Below are 20,756 nucleotides of genomic sequence, written 5' to 3' on the forward strand. Positions count from 1 at the left end.
ATTTGTTTGATTATCTGATTGACAGTCACCTCCCCCACTAGGATGCAAACTCCACAGGGCAGAGATTATGTCTTTTTTCTCACTAGAGTATTCAGGACAGTAGTGCGGTTCAAAAATATCCATTGGATGATTAAATAATGCACAGATGGGAACATGTTCTTAACAATTTTGACACATTTGGGAGATTAATGGGATTAATGGGTGGTTAATGGGGAAATGGGGGGAAAAAAAGGAGAGGAAGTTCCCCAGATTCGAGGTTTTTCTTTCCAAACTGATCCTGAGTAGACCTCTTCCACCTTAGAGTGTTTTCTGGCTTCAGGCCTCATGGGAAAGTTAGAGAACCTTCTAGAACTGGCTCCCACTTGCTATCCAGGCCAATCCACAAGCATTAATTGAGCATCTTCTATGTTGTAAATGCTGCCAGGATGTAAAAAGAAGACTGCGGCCCAATCCCTACCTTCACAGAGCTCCAACTACCAGCCCATCAGTATAGACCACTGGGAAACCCCAAGGCTTTGGAAACAGACCTGGGTTTGCAACCTGGTACTACTGTGTGACAAGAAAACCTCTAAGGACTCAGTTTTTCCTCCCTAAATACAGGTAACGCCTAGGGCTGTTTGAAAGTCAAATGAGGTATGGTACATAGTAGGTCTTGGTACAAAGGTTCTCTGGCATCATGACTGGCCCAAGCAATACTGGTTATGTGTATCCAGAAGAATATTTTAGGCTGGGTGACCCAGAAGTGCTTCATCAAAGAGAAGGGCTTGAGCCAGACATGAGAGAAGAGCCTGGTGTGCGTTTGTCCAGTTTTCCTGGCTGCTCACAGCCTGAGCCTCCTACCTACCTGCATCTGGCAAATGCCCATTGCGTAGGCTTTGATGGGAGCCAGGCCACTACCTGCCACAAAACCCGACACTTGCTCTCCCAGACTTCCTGGCTCCAAGGTGTAGGCAAAAGCCGGATGTTTTGCCAGTTGGAAGCTCCAACTGGGACTTGGAATCTGGAGCAAGTCACAGAGAAGCAGGGGCAGTTGAGAATTCATTTCTGCAGTGGTGGCAAGCAGAGCCAGCAGTGGCCTCTAGTGTCTGGAGGGGGAAATGTCAGCCTCGATGCCAGGGTGAGAGGAGGCCTCACTGCAGTGGGTGGAGGGGCCAGGGGCTTTTTAAGCAGGATGTCATGTGCCCTGACCTTGACTGTGGTGCTGGCTGCCCAACTTCCCTTGATGCCTACCTGTTTGCGGAAACTTGTTTGGCAGCCCTTGTATTGATTCTGTGTGCTACCCAGTGTCTCTCTAATTGTGTGTGTGTGTGTGTGTGTGTTGTATGTATATGCGTGTGTGTCGGGGGGTCCTTTTCTTTTTTTATTTTGCCAGAGTTAGTTCCTGCTGTTTCCTGACTGACCTTGGTATAAGAGGAAGGGATAGATTAGGTTAGGTCACTCCAAAATCTTCCAGATCTCTTTCTTTTTACTTCTCTTATCTCAACAGACATTTGTCTAGCACCCTACCATGTATGTGGTTTCATATTAAGAGTAGGAATACAGAGAGCTTTAAGTTTCAGTCCCTGTACTCAGGGAGATGAAAACCTCGTTGGGACACAGACAAATGACAGCCAAGGGAAATTATGTGGAACACATCTAGCAAGCAAAGGGTTAATTTCCTTTGTTCACAGGGAATTCCGACAAATGTATGAGAAAAGACAAACAATGCAGTTCTTTAAATGGGTGGAGGGCACAGACAAGACAGTTCACAGAAGAGAAAGTACTGGCTTTTAAATATGAAAAGATGCTCAGTATCATTCATAGCAAGAGAATCATAAAGGAAAGCTGCAGCGGAATACTTTCACTTCCTGGATGATTGACGAAGGTCAAAAAGTGTAATGTGTTGTATGGACACAGGCGGGCTCATACATTGGTAGTAGGAGGGGTGTTTGGATATAACTTCTAAAGAGAGCAGTATGAAGTATATATCAAAAATCAAGGTATATAGGGGCTTCCCTGGTGGTGCAGTGGTTGAGAGTCCGCCTGCCGATGCAGGGGACACGGGTTCGTGCCCCGGTCCGGGAAGATCCCACATGCCGCGGAGCGGCTAGGCCCTTGAGCCATGGCCGCTGAGCCTGCGCGTCCGGAGCCTGTGCTCCGCCACGGGAGAGGCCACAACAGTGATAGGCCCGTGTACCGCAAAAAAAAAAAAAAATTAAAGGTTAAATTAAATTAAAAAAAAAATTAAAGGCCTTTGACCCAGTAATGCCAATTCTAATAATTTGTGGTTGTACATGTGTGCAAAGAAGCATGTACAAGGGTTGCAGCATTCTTTTCATAGCAAACGATTAAAAACAACCTAAATACTATATCATTAATAGCAGACTGGTTAAATAAGCAATGGTACAAGGTACTGTGGAATACTATATTGTCACCAAAAGAACAAGGTATATCTATATGTACTGATGTGCACCATCTTCTAGATTTATTGTTAAGTAAAAAAAACAAGATGCAGAGCAAAGCGTATTTAAATGCGTGTGTGCACACGTTAGTATATGCGTAGACGTCTGGAAGGGAGTACTAACCAAGAGTGAACAGTGGCGGCTGCCAAGAGGGGAACAAAGGAAGGGGACTTATTTTTGCTGTTTGTAAATCTCTTTGGTACCTGACAAGTACTGAAGCATGTGCACATAGTAACTGGTCAAATGTAATATTTTTACATCTAGCTGGGGAAATAGGATATCAGCAACAAGCTAAGTGCTATGGTACAAGGCAGTCCATGCCAAGTACTGAATGAGTGATAGAGACAGCCAGTAAGAGGGAGAATCTAGATGAGGCAGAGGTCTCCAGTGCTAGATGGGTTCTGGGTGACTGTGATCTAACCTGGAAAAAATGGCAACACTGAGGCCAGCAGGGGGAGGTGGCGTTCCGGAAGGAGGGAATGCAGCTTCGGAGGCAGGCATGCTCCTGACACATTAGAGGCGAGGGAGTAAATGTGCTGGGTGGAATCCAAGGTTGGGGCTCTGTCTCTTGTGTCTGCCTGCAAGAGGTAATTGTACCCTGGCTTCAGAAGCCGCAGGGATGACAGCATTCCCCTGCACTGAGGGAGTCCCCAGGAGCCAGGCTGGGTGGCGCTCCCAGCTGTCCCATGGAGATCTGGGTTGCCACCTCCCCACATCCACACCCAGTCCAACCTAGGCCTGCCAGGGCTTGCCTGCAGAGTTAGTAGCTGGGAGGCCTCACGGGGTCAGAGAAGAGGTGGCCATCCAGCTGCCCAGGGTGGGTTGGCTGGTACAGCCATCAGGAGGGGAGCCTGGCCACCTCTGTGGATACCCAGCCGTGTTGGGTGGTAAAGACCTTCCTCAGGGCCCTCCCTCCTGGCCTCTCCCAAACCCTTACCTCACCTATTGGATGTCAGTGGCAGAGGGCTTTTAGAGGACACTGACAACCCCAAGACGTGGCCCCAGAGACACCTCTGCCCTTGTTCAGCCCTGGAAGCTGGGTCCCTCCTCCGCCCCACATGCCCTCTACCACAGTGCCTGGGCACGAAAGTGTCAAGCATCACCCCCTCCCTGCCTTCAAGGCACCTGAGTCACTGTCTGGGCACTGCAGAGCTGGCAGGCACTGAAGAGGTGGCGTCTGGAGAGGTGCCTGTGTCTGCTGAGGGCAGGAGGGGAGGACACCCTAGGAAGGGGAGGGCAGCAGCATAAGCTTTGGCCCAGGCTGACCTGGGTTTCAATCCCAACTCCTCCACTTACTAGCTGGGTAACCTTGTGCAAGTCACATGACTTCTCCAAGCCTCAGTCACCACATCTATAAAATGGGCATTCATCCAACAAGTCTATTTAACAAATTTGAGAATCTATGTGTCAGACAGCATTCTGGGTCCTGAGTGTAGAACAGGCCTTGTTCCCATGGAGCTTCCAGTCCAGTGGGTGGGTACAATAACTGTATTTACCTCAGGATTAAAGAAGATAGTGTGGATGCAGGACCTAGTATACTAGGAGCTGAATAAAGGACAGTGATTTTTTTCTGGTGTTTGAAAGGCTCCCCAAATAACCTCTCTTTCTTCCCCAAATTTGAAACCAGTTAATAGAAAGACACAGGACAGAGATTTGAAATTCAATCCTTTCAGAGAGAGAGAAAAAAAAATGGGTTGGAGGATATAGCTGAGCTATTCAGGCAAAATGGGTTCCTAAATAATTAAGCTATCCTCCTAACCCAGAAGGCGTGGCAGAAAATCCACATACAAGGATTTTAGGGCAGCCACCTGGTTGGAAGTGGGGGCTTAAAGCTGTGCGTGTGGCATAGTTTGAAGAAAGGTGATTTGTCTTTATCAAAAAGTGATGAATGTGATGGAGATTACAGGGAGGCAAGCTCCCCCTTGACCCCCATTCCCCCGTTGTTGCTTCCACTGTACCACTTCTGCCTAATGCCAGCTTCCGGACTCTCTACATTCCACACTGAAGAAGACAGGAGGGTGGGCTAGTGAGGACCAGCTGTATCAGACTACCCTGAGGCACTACTTCACATCCCCTGGCCTCACCAGGCTCTTTTTGCAGCCCTGTGCAGCTCGGACCAGCTTCACACACAGACAGCGCCTCACCTCCTGCCCAGGGATTCCCTGTTGACCCTGCAGCCCAAGTGTGTGCAACCTGAAGTACAGGCAAGTTAATGTTTGATGAGGCGAAGGTTTAACCAAGGGAAGAATGGAGCCAGTGCAGAAATCCCCCACCCTCACCTCCTCTCCTGCCCACTCTCCCAGGGAATGGTCTGAGATGCCATTTATCCAGCTACATCTCTAGGGTGAGTTCTCCCTCCTTCTCTGCTTGACCCACCTCGGCCCCCATTCTGCTCCGTGGAATTGCACTCATTAATGAAATCTGAAGTCAGATCTGCTTCATGGGGAACCCAGGCTAAGATACCAGTCTTCCTATCTCTTATGAAGGAAAAGCCCCCCACCCCCATGGTTTTTCCCAAGAGGAAAAGACATTTGTGAGACACTAAGGCCATAGCACTTTATTCAGGACAGACGTGAAGGATTCCCCCAGTATTCATCCCCCTCCTCCTCTTCTCCCTCCCCCTCCACACTATCCATGCCCACCTCCTCGTAATCCTTCTCCAGGGCAGCCATATCCTCCCGGGCCTCGGAGAACTCACCCTCCTCCATGCCCTCGCCCACGTACCAGTGCACAAACGCCCTCTTGGCATACATCAGGTCGAACTTGTGGTCCAGGCGGGCCCAGGCCTCAGCGATGGCGGTCGTGTTGCTCAGCATGCACACGGCACGCTGCACCTTGGCCAGATCACCCCCGGGCACCACAGTGGGGGGCTGGTAGTTGATGCCAACCTTGAAGCCCGTGGGGCACCAGTCCACGAACTGAATACTGCGCTTGGTCTTGATGGCAGCGATGGCGGCGTTGACATCCTTGGGCACCACGTCTCCACGGTACAGCAGGCAGCAGGCCATGTACTTGCCGTGACGGGGATCACACTTCACCATCTGGTTGGCAGGCTCGAAGCAGGCATTGGTGATCTCTGCCACCGACAGCTGCTCGTGGTAGGCTTTCTCTGCAGAGATGACTGGCGCATAGGTGGCCAGGGGGAAGTGGATGCGAGGGTAGGGCACCAGGTTGGTCTGGAACTCCGTCAGGTCCACGTTGAGGGCGCCGTCGAAGCGCAGGGAGGCCGTGATGGAGGAGACGATTTGGCTGATGAGGCGGTTGAGGTTGGTGTAAGTCGGGCGCTCGATGTCTAGGTTGCGGCGGCAGATGTCGTAGATGGCTTCGTTGTCCACCATGAAGGCACAGTCTGAGTGCTCCAGGGTGGTGTGGGTGGTCAGGATGGAGTTATAGGGCTCCACCACGGCTGTGGACACCTGCGGGGCTGGGTAGATGGAGAACTCCAGCTTGGATTTCTTGCCATAGTCAACAGAGAGCCGCTCCATCAGGAGTGAGGTGAAGCCAGAGCCAGTGCCCCCTCCAAAGCTGTGGAACACCAGGAAGCCCTGAAGTCCTGTGCACTGGTCAGCCTAGAACGTGAAGGCGAAGAGAAACATGGGATGTGAAGCACAGCTGACCAAGAGCAAAGAACCAGCTCGTGCTGTTTGAGATTTCCCCAAAAGTTTCATAAAATCCTTGGAAGACTTTTCCAAGGGCACAAAATAGACCCTGATAAGGAGGTCCCACTCTCTCCTCCTTGTCTCTCTTCCTCTCTCAAACCTCCTGAAGCCTTCCACAGACAGCTCTCTTGACTCTTGTGCCATGGTCATTTTTGTCATCATAACTTGCCAACTCCACCCGGCTTCCTACCCGTGCCCCCTGATCTAACCAGATGTTTCTGGAGGGCTTCCTTACTGAGATGAACAGCCCAGGAACCTGATCCCTGTCCTTGCTGGAGGCTGAAGTTGATCAGAGGGCCTTGAGCTGGTATTGTTTGGATCCCTGTTTTTCACAGGGCCTTCTGCCCACATACCTACAATACAAGGTGGCATTCTGGGACTGCTTATGGGTGCTCATATCTTGGCCAGGCAGCCTATCAACTGGCAGCCACTCTGCCCAGCATCGGGCCACTTACTATAGAAGATAAAAGGGACACCCAGCTCCAGGCTGGAGCCCATACTCTGCCTCCCCTCCTCACTAGTCCTGATCCTGTGTGTTTAATGCTTGTCCAGGAGACTCTCCCAAGGATGGAAGGTGCCCTTCCCCTGTCTGGTCTCCAGACCACTTCACAACAGGAATCCAGATTCCCCCAGCCCTCAGCTCTTCTCTCACCAGCTTCCGAATCCGGTCCAGCACCGGGTCGATGAGCTCCTTTCCGATGGTGTAGTGGCCACGGGCATAGTTATTGGCAGCATCTTCCTTGCCGGTGATGAGCTGCTCTGGACAGAAGAGCTGGCGATACGTGCCCGTCCGAACCTCATCTGCAGTGGGCAGAATTTTAGGTCCCCCTCCCCTTGCAGCCTGGCTCCTGGAGCCCCAGGGTACCCAGAAGGGGTGGGGTCACCAGGCCCGAAGTTCTACCCTAGAGGAGCCCCATTCAGCCTGCTGTTATTGCCCTTGATCGTAAGTGTACTTCAACGAAAAGAAAAGAGATGTGGAGTGACCTTGAGACTCTGGAGCTGAGTGACAGCAGAGCTGGAGTTCTGATTCGCTGCAGCAACTGGGGACGACAAACCAGTGCTCTCCAATTATGGAGAAGGACTTGCTGTGGTACCTGGGACAAGGCCGTGGCAGGGGCTGGTCATCACTCACCAATCACAGTGGGCTCCAGATCCACAAACACCACCCGGGGCACGTGTTTGCCAGCCCCAGTTTCACTAAAGAAGGTGTTGAAGGAGTCATCCCCTCCCCTGATTGTCTTGTCGCTGGGCATCTGCCCATCTGGTTGGATCCCATGTTCCAAGCAGCAGAGCTCCCAGCAGGCATTGCCGGTCTGCACTCCAGCCTGCCCCACGTGGACTGAGATGCACCCACGCTGAGTGGACAAAGGGCAGAGAGAAGCGTATCATGCCTGGACACGATTCCTGCCTTCCTTCCTTGCGTGGTTCCCTGGCTGAGAGCAAGAGTTCCTAGACTTTGCTCTCGGCGCCCCACGTCCCGGGGGTGGGGGGCAGTGGCGGCGGGCAAAACCCTCAGGGGAAGCAGAAGATGTGACCAGTTCTAAGATTATAGAGTCTTTGCTCAGTGACTAAGCATCTTGAGGAACATCGAGGGGCTCAGATGAGTCTGACAGAGCATGATAGGCAACACACCCATGTCCAGAAAGAAAGAAGGGGCCATTAGTAAGGAACACAAGATCCAAGTGAGGTTTCAGGGGTCAGGGACAAGGATGAGGTTTAGAAAAGCAGAAGGAACTCTGGATTCATGTTAAAGCTAGGAATGCCAGCAAGGAAGGGGAGAGTGGGCCTGGGATGGATGTGTGTGTGCTGTTCTTTCCTCTTGGGTGTGTGTGGTTCTGGAGTGATGAGGGGCTGGGAAGAGAGTTCTTCCTCACATGACTCAAGGCTGGTCAAAGAGTTCTTGGCCCCCGGAGCAGGACTGGGGTAACCTGCTTGGTCCTAGAAAAAGAGAAAGGTCATTGCCCTTCCTGGGGAGCCCCATGAGCATCAAAAAGACTTGACCCTCCTGCTTCATCATGTACTGAGCCTCCATTATCTGCCTGACACCGGGCAGAGACTGGGGATACATAACACCTAATACCCAGTCCCTGCGCTTAAGAAACTCACTGTCTGGGGAAGGGAGCGTTTCATACGATAACAGATACGTGACAGTGTGGTAAGTAGGATCCCAGAAAGTTTCTTCCTGCTTGAGAAGTATTTACGGCAGACTTTAACAACAAAACGAGCACCCACATCCATCAGATTTCCCCAAGCTTTAAGGCTTAATCATGTGGAGGGTGTAGAGAAATGAGAATTCTCAGGCTGCTGCTGGAAGCCCAAAGTGACGCATCTTTTTTGGAGAGTGATCTGGCAATATCTAGGAAAGCTGAAGATGCTCTAGAGAAATTCTCACATAGGTGCACAAGAAAACAGGTGCAAGAACAGTCACAGTACCATAGCAACGGAAGCCGATTAAACGTCCTTCAACAGGAGAAAATAAAGGATGATTCAGAAGTGGACGTGGATGAATACAGGAAAGAATCTTGGGCTTCCCTGGTGGCGCAGTGGTTAAGAATCTGCCTGCCAATGCAAGGGACACGGGTTCGAGCCCTGGCCCAGGAAGATCCCACATGCTGCGGAGCAACTAAGCCCGTGCGCCACAACTACTGAGCCTGAGCTCTAGAGCCCGCAAGCCACAACTACTGAGCCCACGTGCCACAACTACTGAAGCCCGCGCGCCTAGAGCCCGTGCTCCGCAACAAGAGAGGCCACCGCAATGAGAAGCCCACGCACCACAACGAAGAGCAGCCCCCGCTCACTGCAACTAGAGAAAGCCCGTGCACAGCAACAAAGACCCAACACGGCCAAAAATAAAATTAATTAATTAATTAAAAAAAAAGAGTCTTGCCCCCCAAAATTCTTTTTTTTTTTTTTTGCGGTACGCGGGCCTCTCACTGCTGTGGACTCTCCCGTTGCAGAGCACAGGCTCCGGACGCGCAGGCTCAGTGGCCATGGCTCACGGGCCCAGCCGCTCCGCGGCACATGGGATCTTCCCGGACCGGGGCACGAACCCGCGTCCCCTGCATCGGCAGGTGGACTCTCAACCACTGCGCCAGCAGGGAAGCCCCTTGCCCCCAAAAATTCTTCATAGAAAAAAAGCAAGTTAAGAAGAATCATAATACAGTACTATTTATATAAATCTTTAACTTGTATGCATCGTTTACAGATAAATTTTTATATTTGCTATATATTCTTGGAATGTATTACAGAAGTAAAGAAAGCAAGGGAAAATATTAGCACCCAATTTGGAATAATGTTAGAGGAGGGAGGTGAATGCATTCAGAGAAGGATTCTGTTTCTTAAGCTGGGTAGCAGGTGTTCATTATATTATTCTTTATACCTTTTCTCATGTCTGAAATATTTCATAATGAGGATGCTTTATCCATAAATTTTACACTTCTCTGACTTTGTAAATATGACACAAGGGCCTTGACTTTTTATGATTTTTAGATGACTGGGATTAATACATAGACCACCTGTATCCCAGCCCTGTTACTCCCCCACTTGCCTCTCTGTGGGCATCTTCCCCTGGTGAAGTGGGGCGGTAACAAGAGCCCCTCCTAGAATCACTCTGCAGATGAAAGAATGCGTGTAAGTTGCCTGGCTCATTGGACGACACAAAGTAGGGTGCGCCATACCTGTCGGACCCCCTTACCAATTCCCCATCCCCCAACCCCGGGGGTCATAGTAAGAGAAAGTAATGAATTAAGCTGGGAGGGATTTCGGGACAAAGGACTCCAGAAATCCCCAGGTCCAGGAGGGAGGGCTGACTCAGCTCACCAATCACCTGGCTGGCAGGGCCAGCACCCGCTGCTGCACCTCAGAGCCTGCCCAGGCTCTGTGCACAAAGCCAGACCCTGTCCTGGCTCCCACAGCTGCTGGCCCACGCAAGGTGTGTCTGACCTGGGGTATGCCGGGGTCGCTGGAAATGATGCCCCTCACTCTGGGTTTGGGCAAAGAATTCAGCCCCTGGAATCACACAGACTTGACCTCAAACCGCACCTCAGCTTCTCCCATTCCCTTTTCTTGCCGGTGAAAATAGTATAATCTCACGCTCAGCAGGCTTTGTCATTAGGTTGTTTAGTTCTGTATAGTGAGCATTAATTAGGTGCCAGGCACTGTGCTCAGCGCTTCACATACACTATCTGCTTTAATCTTTACAACAACCCCCTTAGGTAGGTGTCTTTATTACCCTATTTTACTGACTCTCAGAGAGGTCAAACAACTTGCTCAAAGTCACGAGCAAAACCAGGAATATTCAGAGAGGGGACAGTCTGGGTCCAACCACACTCCTAACTGCCCTTCTATCCTGCCTGTCGGGGATCCGGGTAAAAGATATCAAATGAGCCCCATACACAGCACCCTCCCTCTCCCCACTGATATGTAGCTGAAATGAGGGGTCAGACCAAGGCACAGCAGAAGAACAGGACTATGAAGATATGTCCTTACAGCCAGGAGGTGGGACCAGAGGCCAGCAGGGGCCCAAGGTTTGCAGGAAAGTGCCTACACTTGCTGCCCCTGTCCTGCTTACCCCACTCTCCCTACCCCTAAATTCAGAGCCCTTCAGCAGCCCCTCAGACTCAGACCATGTCCTAGTTACCATGGCCTGTCCCTCTCTATCCCCTGAACATACCAGCACATTTAGGGGGCTGCACTCACATCTGGAAGTTTCTCTCCCTCTCCCCCACCTGACCTGCCCACACGCTGTAACCCCATGAACACCTGGACCATGGGACCCTCGTTTGCACGCTCAGCCCCACCTCTGCTTACCATGCTGCCTGGCTGGGGGCTGGCTGGGGTCGTCTGTCTGTCTGTCTGCTGCAAGTTGGAAGGCAGGGACAGGCCTGTGACGGACCCACAACTGCCGGCCTCCTTATCCTCTCTGGTCTGCTCTCGGGGAGGTGGGGGGTGGGAACTCCATTTCCTGATGGTTCTGCCTGGCCCTCACAGGTGAGAGGGGATTTAGAAATCAAGCCCCCTGAGCTCCAGCACTGCCCTCACCCCCAAGGTTGGTGAGGATTGGAAGAGGAGTAGGCGGGGCTAAGAAAAGTCTGCAGTGGACCAGAAATGATGAGTCCTAGGGCAAGAGGTCAACTCAGGGCCTTCTGGGTGGAAACTCAGAATATCACAGAACAGAGGGAACTAGAGCTCAGGTTAGCCCCGTCTCAAGCACTTAACTTCCTTTGCCTCAGTTTTCTCATCTGCAGAATGGGGAGAGGTAGTATTGTGAGATTAAGCAAGATAAACTTCCTTACATGTTTAGTCCAGAATTGCTGTTGTTCTCCACAGGCAAAGCAAGATGCTGAGCATCTTCAGGGCTATTCCTAAGTGTCTCTCCCTGTTCCAATCCAAGTCTTTGCTCTCCCAGCCTGGCCTTATTTCCCCACAGAAGGAGTCACCATATGGCCTTGGGCAAAATTATGAGATAAAAATGTTACTCTCGGGCTTCCCTGGTGGCGCAGTGGTTGAGAGTCCGCCTGCCGATGCAGGGGACACGGGTTCATGCCCCGGTCTGGGAAGATCCCACATGCCGCCTGTGCTCCGCAATGGGAGAGGCCACAACAGTGAGAGGCCCACGTACCGCAAAAAAAAAAAAAAAAAAATGTTACTCTCTCACATTTGTATCCTGCTCTGTAGTTCTAAAGGCAGCTTCACCCCTTATCTCCTTTGAGTCCCTCAACAACTTTGTGAGGTAGGCAAGGTGAGGCCTCCACTCCCAGAGGAAGAAAAGGAAATTGCAGCCCCTTATGTTTTGCCCAAGGTCACGTGGGAGTTAATTAGTGGTGGAATTAAGATTCTCTGGAACTCAGGCTCAGTGACTCTCCCCTTTCCACATGGCAGAGTTGTCAATGTCCCTCATCCCCCTGCTGTGGTTTTTTTTTTTTAAATAAATTTATTTATTTTTATTTATTTTATTTTTGGCTGCGTTGGGTCTTCTTTGCTGCGCGTGGGCTTTCTCTACTTGCGGCGAGTGGGAGCTACTCTTCGTTGCGGCACGCGGGCTTCTCATTGCGGTGGCTTCTCTTGTTGCGGAGCACGGGCTCTAGGTGCGCCGGCTTCAGTAGCTGTGGCTCGCGGACTCTAGAGCGCAGGCTCAGTAGTTGTGGTGCACGGGCTTAGCTGCTCTGCGGCATGTGGGAAGCCCCCCTGCTGCGTTTTTATTTTCTTTCTTCCCATCCTAAATTCTATGGGGCTTCCCTGGTGGCGCAGTGGTTAAGAATCCACCTGCCAATGAAGGGGACACGGGTTCGAGCCCTGGTCCAGGAAGATCCCACATGCTGCGGAGCAACTAAGGCCGTGCGCCACAACTACTGAGCCTGCACTCTAGAGCCCGCAAGCCACAACTGCTGAGCCCGTGTGCCACAACTACTGAAGCCCGCATGCCTAGAGCCTGTGCTCTGCAACAAGAGAAGCCACCACAATGAGAAGCCCTCGCACCCCAAACGAAGAGCAGCCCCCGCTCACCGCAACTAGAGAAAAGCCCGTGCGCAGCAACGAAGACCCAATGCAGCAAAAAAAAAAAAAAAAAAATTCTATGGTCAGTGGTCAACACTCCCTTGCACGTCCCTCAACTCCCTCTCCTCCGTCTAGCTTCAGTTTCCTCGTTTGACTAAACCACAACCCTGGTTAAATCCATTTCTTCACCAATTCTGTGCCTGCACGGACCCAGCTAAACAGTGGCTGTAGAAAAACCCAGAACCATACTGACTGATCTGACTTCAAATGCATGACCACTAACCTCAAATGGACCCTAAAGCTGCCTGGAAACCACATTACCAGTCTCCAGTCACACTTGCAGCCAGCACCGTGACCAGGAATAGGAATGCTAGATTTAGCAAACAGCAGCCCTACCCAGGAAGAAGATGCTAATGTGAATTTTCAGCCAATGTGGCAAATGGTGAGAGAGTTATCCTGAGGTTGGGTCTTTTTTCAGAGCCCTTCTCACCACAGCATACAAGGGTGCGACCCAGAATATTAAGATGGTTAACTCTGATTTTGGCTATGGACTGAAGTCTTCTCTCTCCTACCTGGAACTAAGAGGCCAAGATCCCTGGAGAGAAGACACAGCCAACCAACACTTCAAAGGTAAGGAAGCCCAGTCTACCCTGGGTTGATCCATGAAGCCATAGACCTCAGAAATTATTATCCAGATGAATGGACTTGGGACCCACTGGGCCCAGAAGTCTCCTGCTAGCACTCCAACTTCTCCCAACTGGTCTTTGAAGTTGGGCATCTCAGATTCAACCTAGACAACACTAATTCTGGAAAGAAAATTATCCCAAAGGCAGGCAGGGGGAGGGGTCTTATGTAAAACAGAGTAAAGAGACTGGGATTTTTTGATAGCATGTTAATGTGTCTGAGTTATAAAATGAGAGGTAATCTATACTCTTCGTTCCTTCAACAAATATTTATTGAGTGTCTGCTATGTGCCAAGCACTGTTCCAGATACCAGAGATACAGTGGTAAGCAAAAAGAGTCTGTGCTTTTTTATTTTATTTTATTTATTTATTTATTTATTTATTATTTTTGGCTGCGTTGGGTCTTCGTTGCTGCGCGCGGTTTTCTCTAGTTGCGGCGAGCATAGGCTACTCTTCATTGTGGTGCTTGGGCTTCTCATTGCGGTGGCTTCTCTTGTTGAGGAGCACGGGCTATAGGTGCGTGGGCTTCAGTAGTTGCAGCACGCGGGCTCAGTAGTTGTGGCTCACAGGCTTAGTTGCTCCGCGGCATATGGGATCCTCCCGGATCAGGGCTCAGACCTGCGTCCCCTGCATTGGCAGGCGGATTCTTAACCACTGTGCCACCAGGGAGCCCCAAGAGTCTGTGCTTTTAAGGAGTTTATATTTTTGTGGGAAGACATAATAATTAAACAAACAAGAGAATTTCAGATAGCAATGAACACGTGAAGAAAACAAAACAGGATAATGGCCCAGAAAGAGATGGAGGGCTACTATTGACAAGAAGCCACTCTCTAAGAAGGTGATATTTGAACTGAGCGATAAGGAGATGGCCACACCAAGATCTGGATTGTAGTGGTCCAGGCAGAGAGAATAGCAAGTGCAAAGGAGCAAGCCTGGTGTATATAAGGAAACCGAGGGAGGGAGGGAGGGGGCTACGCAAAATGAGGTCACAGAGGTAAAGGGGCCTGGCAAGGAGAATGGCTTTTATTACAAGTGCAATGGGAGGATTTTAAGCAAGCCTCATTGCCTACTTTGTGTTTTGTCTTAGTGAGATTATTTCAGCTGCTATGTGAAGAATGCATTATAGGGATTCAAGAGTAGGAGAAGGAAGCTGGTTAGGAGGCTACGGAAGACATCCAGAAATGAGGGCCTGGTGGCTTGGACTAGAGTGGGGATGGGGGAAGTAGCTGGGTTTGAAGTAAAGTGATAGGACATGCTAATCTGGGGTGTGCAGACCTCACCAACAGCCTCCCCTGACCCCTGCCTCCACTTCTTCTTTGCTGGCATGGTCCTGATTTTGTATAATTATTCACCCTTCTACTTGGTCATGCCCAACTTGGTAACTTCCACTTGGCCTTTCCCCAGACCTAGGGCTAAGTAAAGGTTAGTCCAAACCATTCCTAGTAGTTCCATTCCCTCCTTCCAGTGACTAGTTTAGGCCTGGGGCCAGTGAGATATAAGGGAAAGTCTGCTCGGGTGCTTTAAGGAAAGGTTTTTCTCCCTGATAAAAAGAGATGTGGGAGGAAACCAAACCCCTTTCCCGCCCTAGGATGGTGTCATATGAGGGCATAATACTTGGAGCTGCTGCGGCCATCCTGTGATTAGGAGAGAAGATGCCGCCAGCCCACTGAGGATGCCAGAGCAGAAAGCTGGAAATACCGGACTTTTTGGTGACATCACTGAATCCACCCTGGACCCACCCTACACTCAAGGCTTCTTGTAGGATAATAATTGTACCCATTGTTTAAGCTGATGGTAGTTAGGCTTTCCATTACTTGAAGCTAAAACATTCTTACTAATAAAAGAGGGGAAGGAGAGAGGGAAAGAGGAATGCAGGATGATCCTAGGTTTTTACCTAAGCACTTGGGTGGAAGGTGATGTTGTTGACTCAGACTCGGAAGCCTAGGATAGAAGCAGGTTTGGCAGGGAGTGGGATGAGGGTAGTATACTGAGAGTTCTACTTTGAATGTGTTATGTTGAGCTGTCTAATGTGCTTTCAAGGTATGATGTCAAGAAGGCAAAGAGTCATGTGAATCTGAAGTTTAGAGGAGAGGTCCAAAGTGGAGGTATACATTTGAGAGCCATCAACGTATAGGTGATATGTCTTTCTTTTTGTTCAGTTCTTGCACTTCCGTTTGGCAATGTATATACTCTAGGTATTTTTTTTTGAGTAACCCTAAATATGTTACAATCACTTTTTATTAAGGACACTTAAAAATATACCCCAAAGTAGAGATAACATAATAAAACCCCATATACTCATCACCCACCTTCAACGATTGCTCCTTCAGGGAGAAAAGCACATGGAGAGCCTGGGACTGAGCTATGGGGAATGCCCTTTAGAGGTAAACCATCAAAGACCACCAAAAAGGAGTGGCCAGAACAGAAACCAGGAGGGGAGGTGTCATCGAAGGCAAGAAGGAAGTGCGTCAACTACAAAACACTATAAGGGAAGGATAAGCTATGTCAAATACTGCTGAGAGGCTGAGAACGATGAAGAGAGAGACGTGACCTTTGGCTTTGGCAAGATGGAGGACACTAGAGACCTTGGCAAGAACATCTAAGTGGAGCATATGAACCAGGTCTGCGTGGACAGCAAGAAGGAGAGAAGACATGGAGATATTCCTTTGGAAAGATGGGTCTGTGAGGAGGAGGACAGCTGGTAGATGCTCCATCTGAAAAAGTGTAAGGATGTGCACCAAGGCTCAGCTCCACCTCTCCCAGATGGAATCAATGGAGACATTTTAAACTTTGATGACCTTGCTGCACTGCTCCAAGGTTGTGGTGAGACTCTGAGAAGGAGTTAGAAAAGACAGAGATAACAATGGGCATGGTGAAGAGGGAGAGCGATCCAAAGAGAGAATGGACATCCATGTAGGGTAAATGGACTAAGCAATGCGTCATGAGGAAGAGTGAAGAAGTGCCTGGCATCGTCTTCTAGATTCTGTACATGTGAATGTCTAAGAGTTTTCCATCTGGTAATATGGACTGTTACCTGCACACCTACCCGGAGTTTATGCCCTAATTCAGGGGATCTGTATATACCCTGAGAAGATACATACACTCTCACAGCCATGCACATACACACATGAGGGTGCACAAACACACATGCACAATCAGAAGCAGAATCTATGTTCCACTAACACGCCTTGGGCATGTCTCCCTGAAACTTTGTCTTCTCCATTTTTCCTGCCAGGAGGCCTGCTCAGTGGTTGTGAACTCCTTGCTACAGGGGCCAGCGTAATGTAAATGTGTGATGTGGGTTGAGCATATGATGCTAAATGGCAACAGGCACTGGTCTTCTGTGTCAGGGAGACACAGAGTGATGAGGGCTGCCTGAAGTGGAGCAGCTTGTTGCCCATCCTAAGAGAGTAGCCGCCACCCAGCTGCATTTGTTGCCTATTGGTTTCCTATGGAGGCTGTAAGAAATTGCTACAAACTTAATAGCTTAAAACAACGCAAATTTATTATCTCACAGTTCTGGAGGTCAGAAGTCCAAAATTGGTCTTATAGAGATTGCAGTATTATGATTTAAAAGAAAACAATATATATGGTTACTCAGATGACCAAAATATATTTCTTATATATTATTTGGTGTTTGTCCACTCCTCCCGGCTCACAGTTCCCCAAACCCTGAGAATTCCCTAAGTGTTGAGAGTGATCAAGGTGTCTTTTGTTATGTTAATGAGGTGACTTTTGGACCCACCTAAGGAGGGGGGATGCTTGCCAGTGGAGCCAACTGAGTGATTAGAGGGTTAGAAATTTCAGTCCCACCACCCGCTTCTGACCTCCTGGGAGGGGCGGGCAGCTGGAGATTGAGTTCAATTACCAATAGTCAATGATTTAATCAGTCGTGCTTATGTAATGAAGCCTCCATCCAAACTCAGAAGGATGGGGTTTGGAGACCTTCCAGGATAGTGGACACATGGAGGTGCTGGGAGAGTGGCGCTCCTGGCGCTATGGAAGCTCATGCCCTTTCCCCGTACCTTGCCCTCTGCATCTCTTCCATCTGGCTGCTCCTGGCTTATATCCTTTTATAATAAACCAGTGATCTAGTAGGTAGAATGTTTCTCTGAACTCTGTGAGCCTCTCTAGCAAATTAATTGAACCCAAGGAAGAAGTAATGGTAACCTCTAATTTACAGCCGGTCAGTCAGAAAGACAGGTAACAACCTGGACTTGTGATTGGTATCCTGAATTGGAGAGGGCTGTTGGAACTTCCAATTTGTAGCTGGTGGGTCAGAAGCATAGGCAACAACCTGGCCTAGAGACTGGCATCTTAAGTGGGGAGTGGGTGACAGTCTTGTAGGACCAAACCCTTAATCGGGGAATCTGATGCTATCTCCAGGCAGAAAGTGGCAGAATAGAGTTGTTTTTTGTTTTTTGCAGTACGCGGGCCTCTCACTGTTCTGACCTCTCCCATTGCGGAGCACAGGCTCCAGACGCGCAGGCTCAGCAGCCATGGCTCATGGGCCCAGCCGCTCCGTGGAATGTGGGATCTTCCCGGACCGGGGCACGAAGCCATGTCCCCTGCATCGGCAGGCGGACTCTCAACCACTGCGCCACCAGGGAAGCCCTGAGTTGTATTCTTGAACACCCTGCTGGTGTCTGAGAATTGCTTGGTGGTGTGTGGGGAAGCCCCCTGCCCCACACACTGGAATTGGAAGCCTGCTTAGGGATAAACTCAAGGTGTTGGTATGGCTGTCTTCCTTCTAAAGACTCTAGAGGAGAATATGTTCCTTGCCTTTGCCATCTTCTGGAGGCTGCCCACATTCCTTACCATGGCTTCCTTTCATCTTGAAAGCCATCACTCTGACCTCTCCTTCCCTGACTCTGACTCTCCTGCCTCCCTCTTCCATTTATAAGGACACTTGTGATTACTTTGGGCCCACCCAGAAAATCCAGAATAATCTCCCATCTCAAGACCTTTACCCTAATCACATCCAAAAAGACATGTAAAGTAACGTAGTCACAGATTCCAGGGGTTAGGATGTGGACATCTTGGTGGGGAGCTATTCTGCCTATCACAATTGCTAAATGGGAATGCAGGCCTAGAATAGTCATATCTTCCAATTCTTTTCAAGATAAGCTGGAAATCTGGATTTTTACATGATCGTGCAGAAAAGAGTTAACATAGCAGAACTGAGACTTAGAAAGGCCTGCTCGCAAGGTTGGCCCTTGGCTGGCATCTGGGAACTTGGCTCTTAGAGTGCGCCCAGTCAACAGCTAACTGATAAGGATGGTTCATTGTGCCTAGATGGTGTGTGTAAACGATATGATTTATGCTGAACACCTGCTTTTCTTCTAAAGAGTCTGGAATTTTGGTAAGTGCAAGGCAGAGGTGCCTATGCAACCAGACCCCACTAAAAACCTTGGGTGCTGAGTCTCTAACGGGCTTTCTTGGGCAGAAACGCTGCAGGGAAACATTGTCCCATTTTCATTTTGGAGGAAGAGTACACTGTGTGAGCCCTTATGGGAGGGAGAGGGCATAGATTCCTTCAGACTCTGCTTGTGTCTCTTCCCCTTATCATCCAGTTGTGTATTGTTCCTACATCACTGTAATAAACCTTAGCTGTGAGTACAAGTTTATGCTGAGTCCTGTGAGTCTGTTTGGCAAGTCTCCTAACATAGGGGTGGTCTTTGGGGATGTCCCAAAGACAATTCCTGATTTTTTTCATATTCTAAATGCTATGGGGGTTAACACTGTGGGCGAATTTGGCCTCCAGGCTGCTAATTTGAAACTTCTTACTTCTTAGAGTTTCACCTTAATTTTAGTCCCATCTCTGTAGTGAAAAAATTCACCTGACACACACTTAGCAAATCTTTACCACATGCTAAGCGCCATACTAGGAGCTATGGACACAAAAGTGAATAAGACACAATCCTTACCTTCAACAAGGTCGCTATCTAATAAGATGGACGTGTACAAGAATAACTGCAGCATGATGTGCTACACACGCTAAAATAAATGAATAAAATGCTCTAAGAGTCCAGACAACTGCATACACGGTGCTTTGCTGTGTATGTACACATCCCTCACTTCATCTGGTCCTCACAATCCGAAGTTATTATCCCAGTTTTACAAAGAAAGAAGCTGAACCTGAAGGGCAAATAGGTTTTGGATTTTGCCTAAGATAGCGCAATCTTCTTAAAATATTCATTCTGCTGGGGTTGGGGTGCACAAGGAAAAAAGAGGGCCAGGGAAGGTCTGCAAGAGGCCGTGTGTTCTGTAATCACCAAGGCTCCTTGCTCTGTAGAGACCATGACCCCATTTCCCAAAGCAGCCTCATTGTATGCCCTTGCCAGTTTTCTTTTTAATGAATGAGTCTTGTTCTCCCAACCATATGGTTAGTCTACTGGGAAAAGAGACCTTGTCATATTTCACTGTATTCCTTTCCATGCCTTGCCTAAGTAAGGTGTCGATTAGCTATTTTGTTGGTAGAAAGTTGCCATTGCTAGTTATTTTATCCTGATGTGTTGTTCTGTCAGGCAGCTCTGGCCCTAGGAAACACTCTGATAGGAGAGGCAGGTGAATCCTTTCTAAGTGACTAGCCTGGGAGACAGGTTTCTTAATGTGACCAATAGGCACATAGGGCACTTCTGATGATTTCCCCAGTGAAGGGAGACAGCTAGAAAATGTAAGGCATGCAAGGGAAAGCAGAAGTAGATTGAAAAGCCCATTCTTGCAAGAAATGGAAATGAAACGTAAAAAGAAGGAATAGCTTCAGCTGAGACCTCCACCTGAGCTCTGAGGGCGTTGAGATGCATGTCGCAGATCCTGCCTATGGCTTAGGGACAGAAGAGGGTGGGGAAGTCAAAATCAGCCATGATATCTGAATCTCCATTTCCTTTTTTCCTCTTTGGAGTCAACAAACGTTAGGATACCTCACAACAATGCTTTCTGGGGGTGGAATCATTGTCTCACCGGTGAAAATGCCAAGGACTCAGTGAGGTTAAGTCACTTGCCCAAGGTCACATAGGGCAGTCAAGATGCGAATCCAGGTACTGAGGGCTTCGGTCCAGAGCTCAGGCAGTTCTGGCAGCAGGAAAACGGGCAGGTGACGATGGCGAGGGCCGGCTAATAGTGACGGCGCTGATGACGGGGCCACTGACCGGCGTGTAGCCTGCGAGCCGCAGGAGATTCCGGGGGTCGGCCCTCGCAGACAGACTGTGGGGCTCGGCTCCGCGGAGCAGCCTAAGGGATCGGCAACCTGGGGCTCAGGCTGTGCAGCTCCTGGTCCTCGGCCGCCCACGGGCGTTGGCGAAGGCCAGCCATCCCGGCCGGGGACCAGCAGGCCGCTTGCAGCTGCAAGGGGTTCCTGGGGGACAGGCCAGAGCCAGGCAGTTGGCCGGAGCCTCCAGGGAGGCGGGTCGGGGAGGGCACCGGCGAAGGCTGGCTACAGCCACTTCGGATAAACAGTCTCTACAGCACCCGCCCTA

General features: G+C 49.7%; 1 protein-coding gene across 1 annotated transcript; it reads right to left on the reverse strand.

The window, feature by feature from the left end:
- Positions 1-5,002: 5,002 nt before the first annotated feature.
- LOC137226187 (tubulin alpha-1D chain-like) lies at positions 5,003-6,012 on the reverse strand. Its single transcript, XM_067740501.1, has one exon. The coding sequence runs from the start codon at positions 5,924-5,926 to the stop codon at positions 5,003-5,005; it is 924 nt and encodes a 307-aa protein (XP_067596602.1). The 5' UTR covers positions 5,927-6,012.
- Between the last annotated feature and the right edge of the window lie 14,744 nt (positions 6,013-20,756).

The sequence above is a fragment of the Pseudorca crassidens genome, chromosome 6, assembly GCF_039906515.1.
Source record: "Pseudorca crassidens isolate mPseCra1 chromosome 6, mPseCra1.hap1, whole genome shotgun sequence".
Classification (NCBI taxonomy): Eukaryota; Metazoa; Chordata; class Mammalia; order Artiodactyla; family Delphinidae; genus Pseudorca; species Pseudorca crassidens.

Excerpts from the sequence above, each read along its gene's own strand:
- LOC137226187 (XM_067740501.1), bottom strand. The coding sequence starts at position 5,926 with ATGGAGCGGCTCTCTGTTGACTATGGCAAGAAATCCAAGCTGGAGTTC.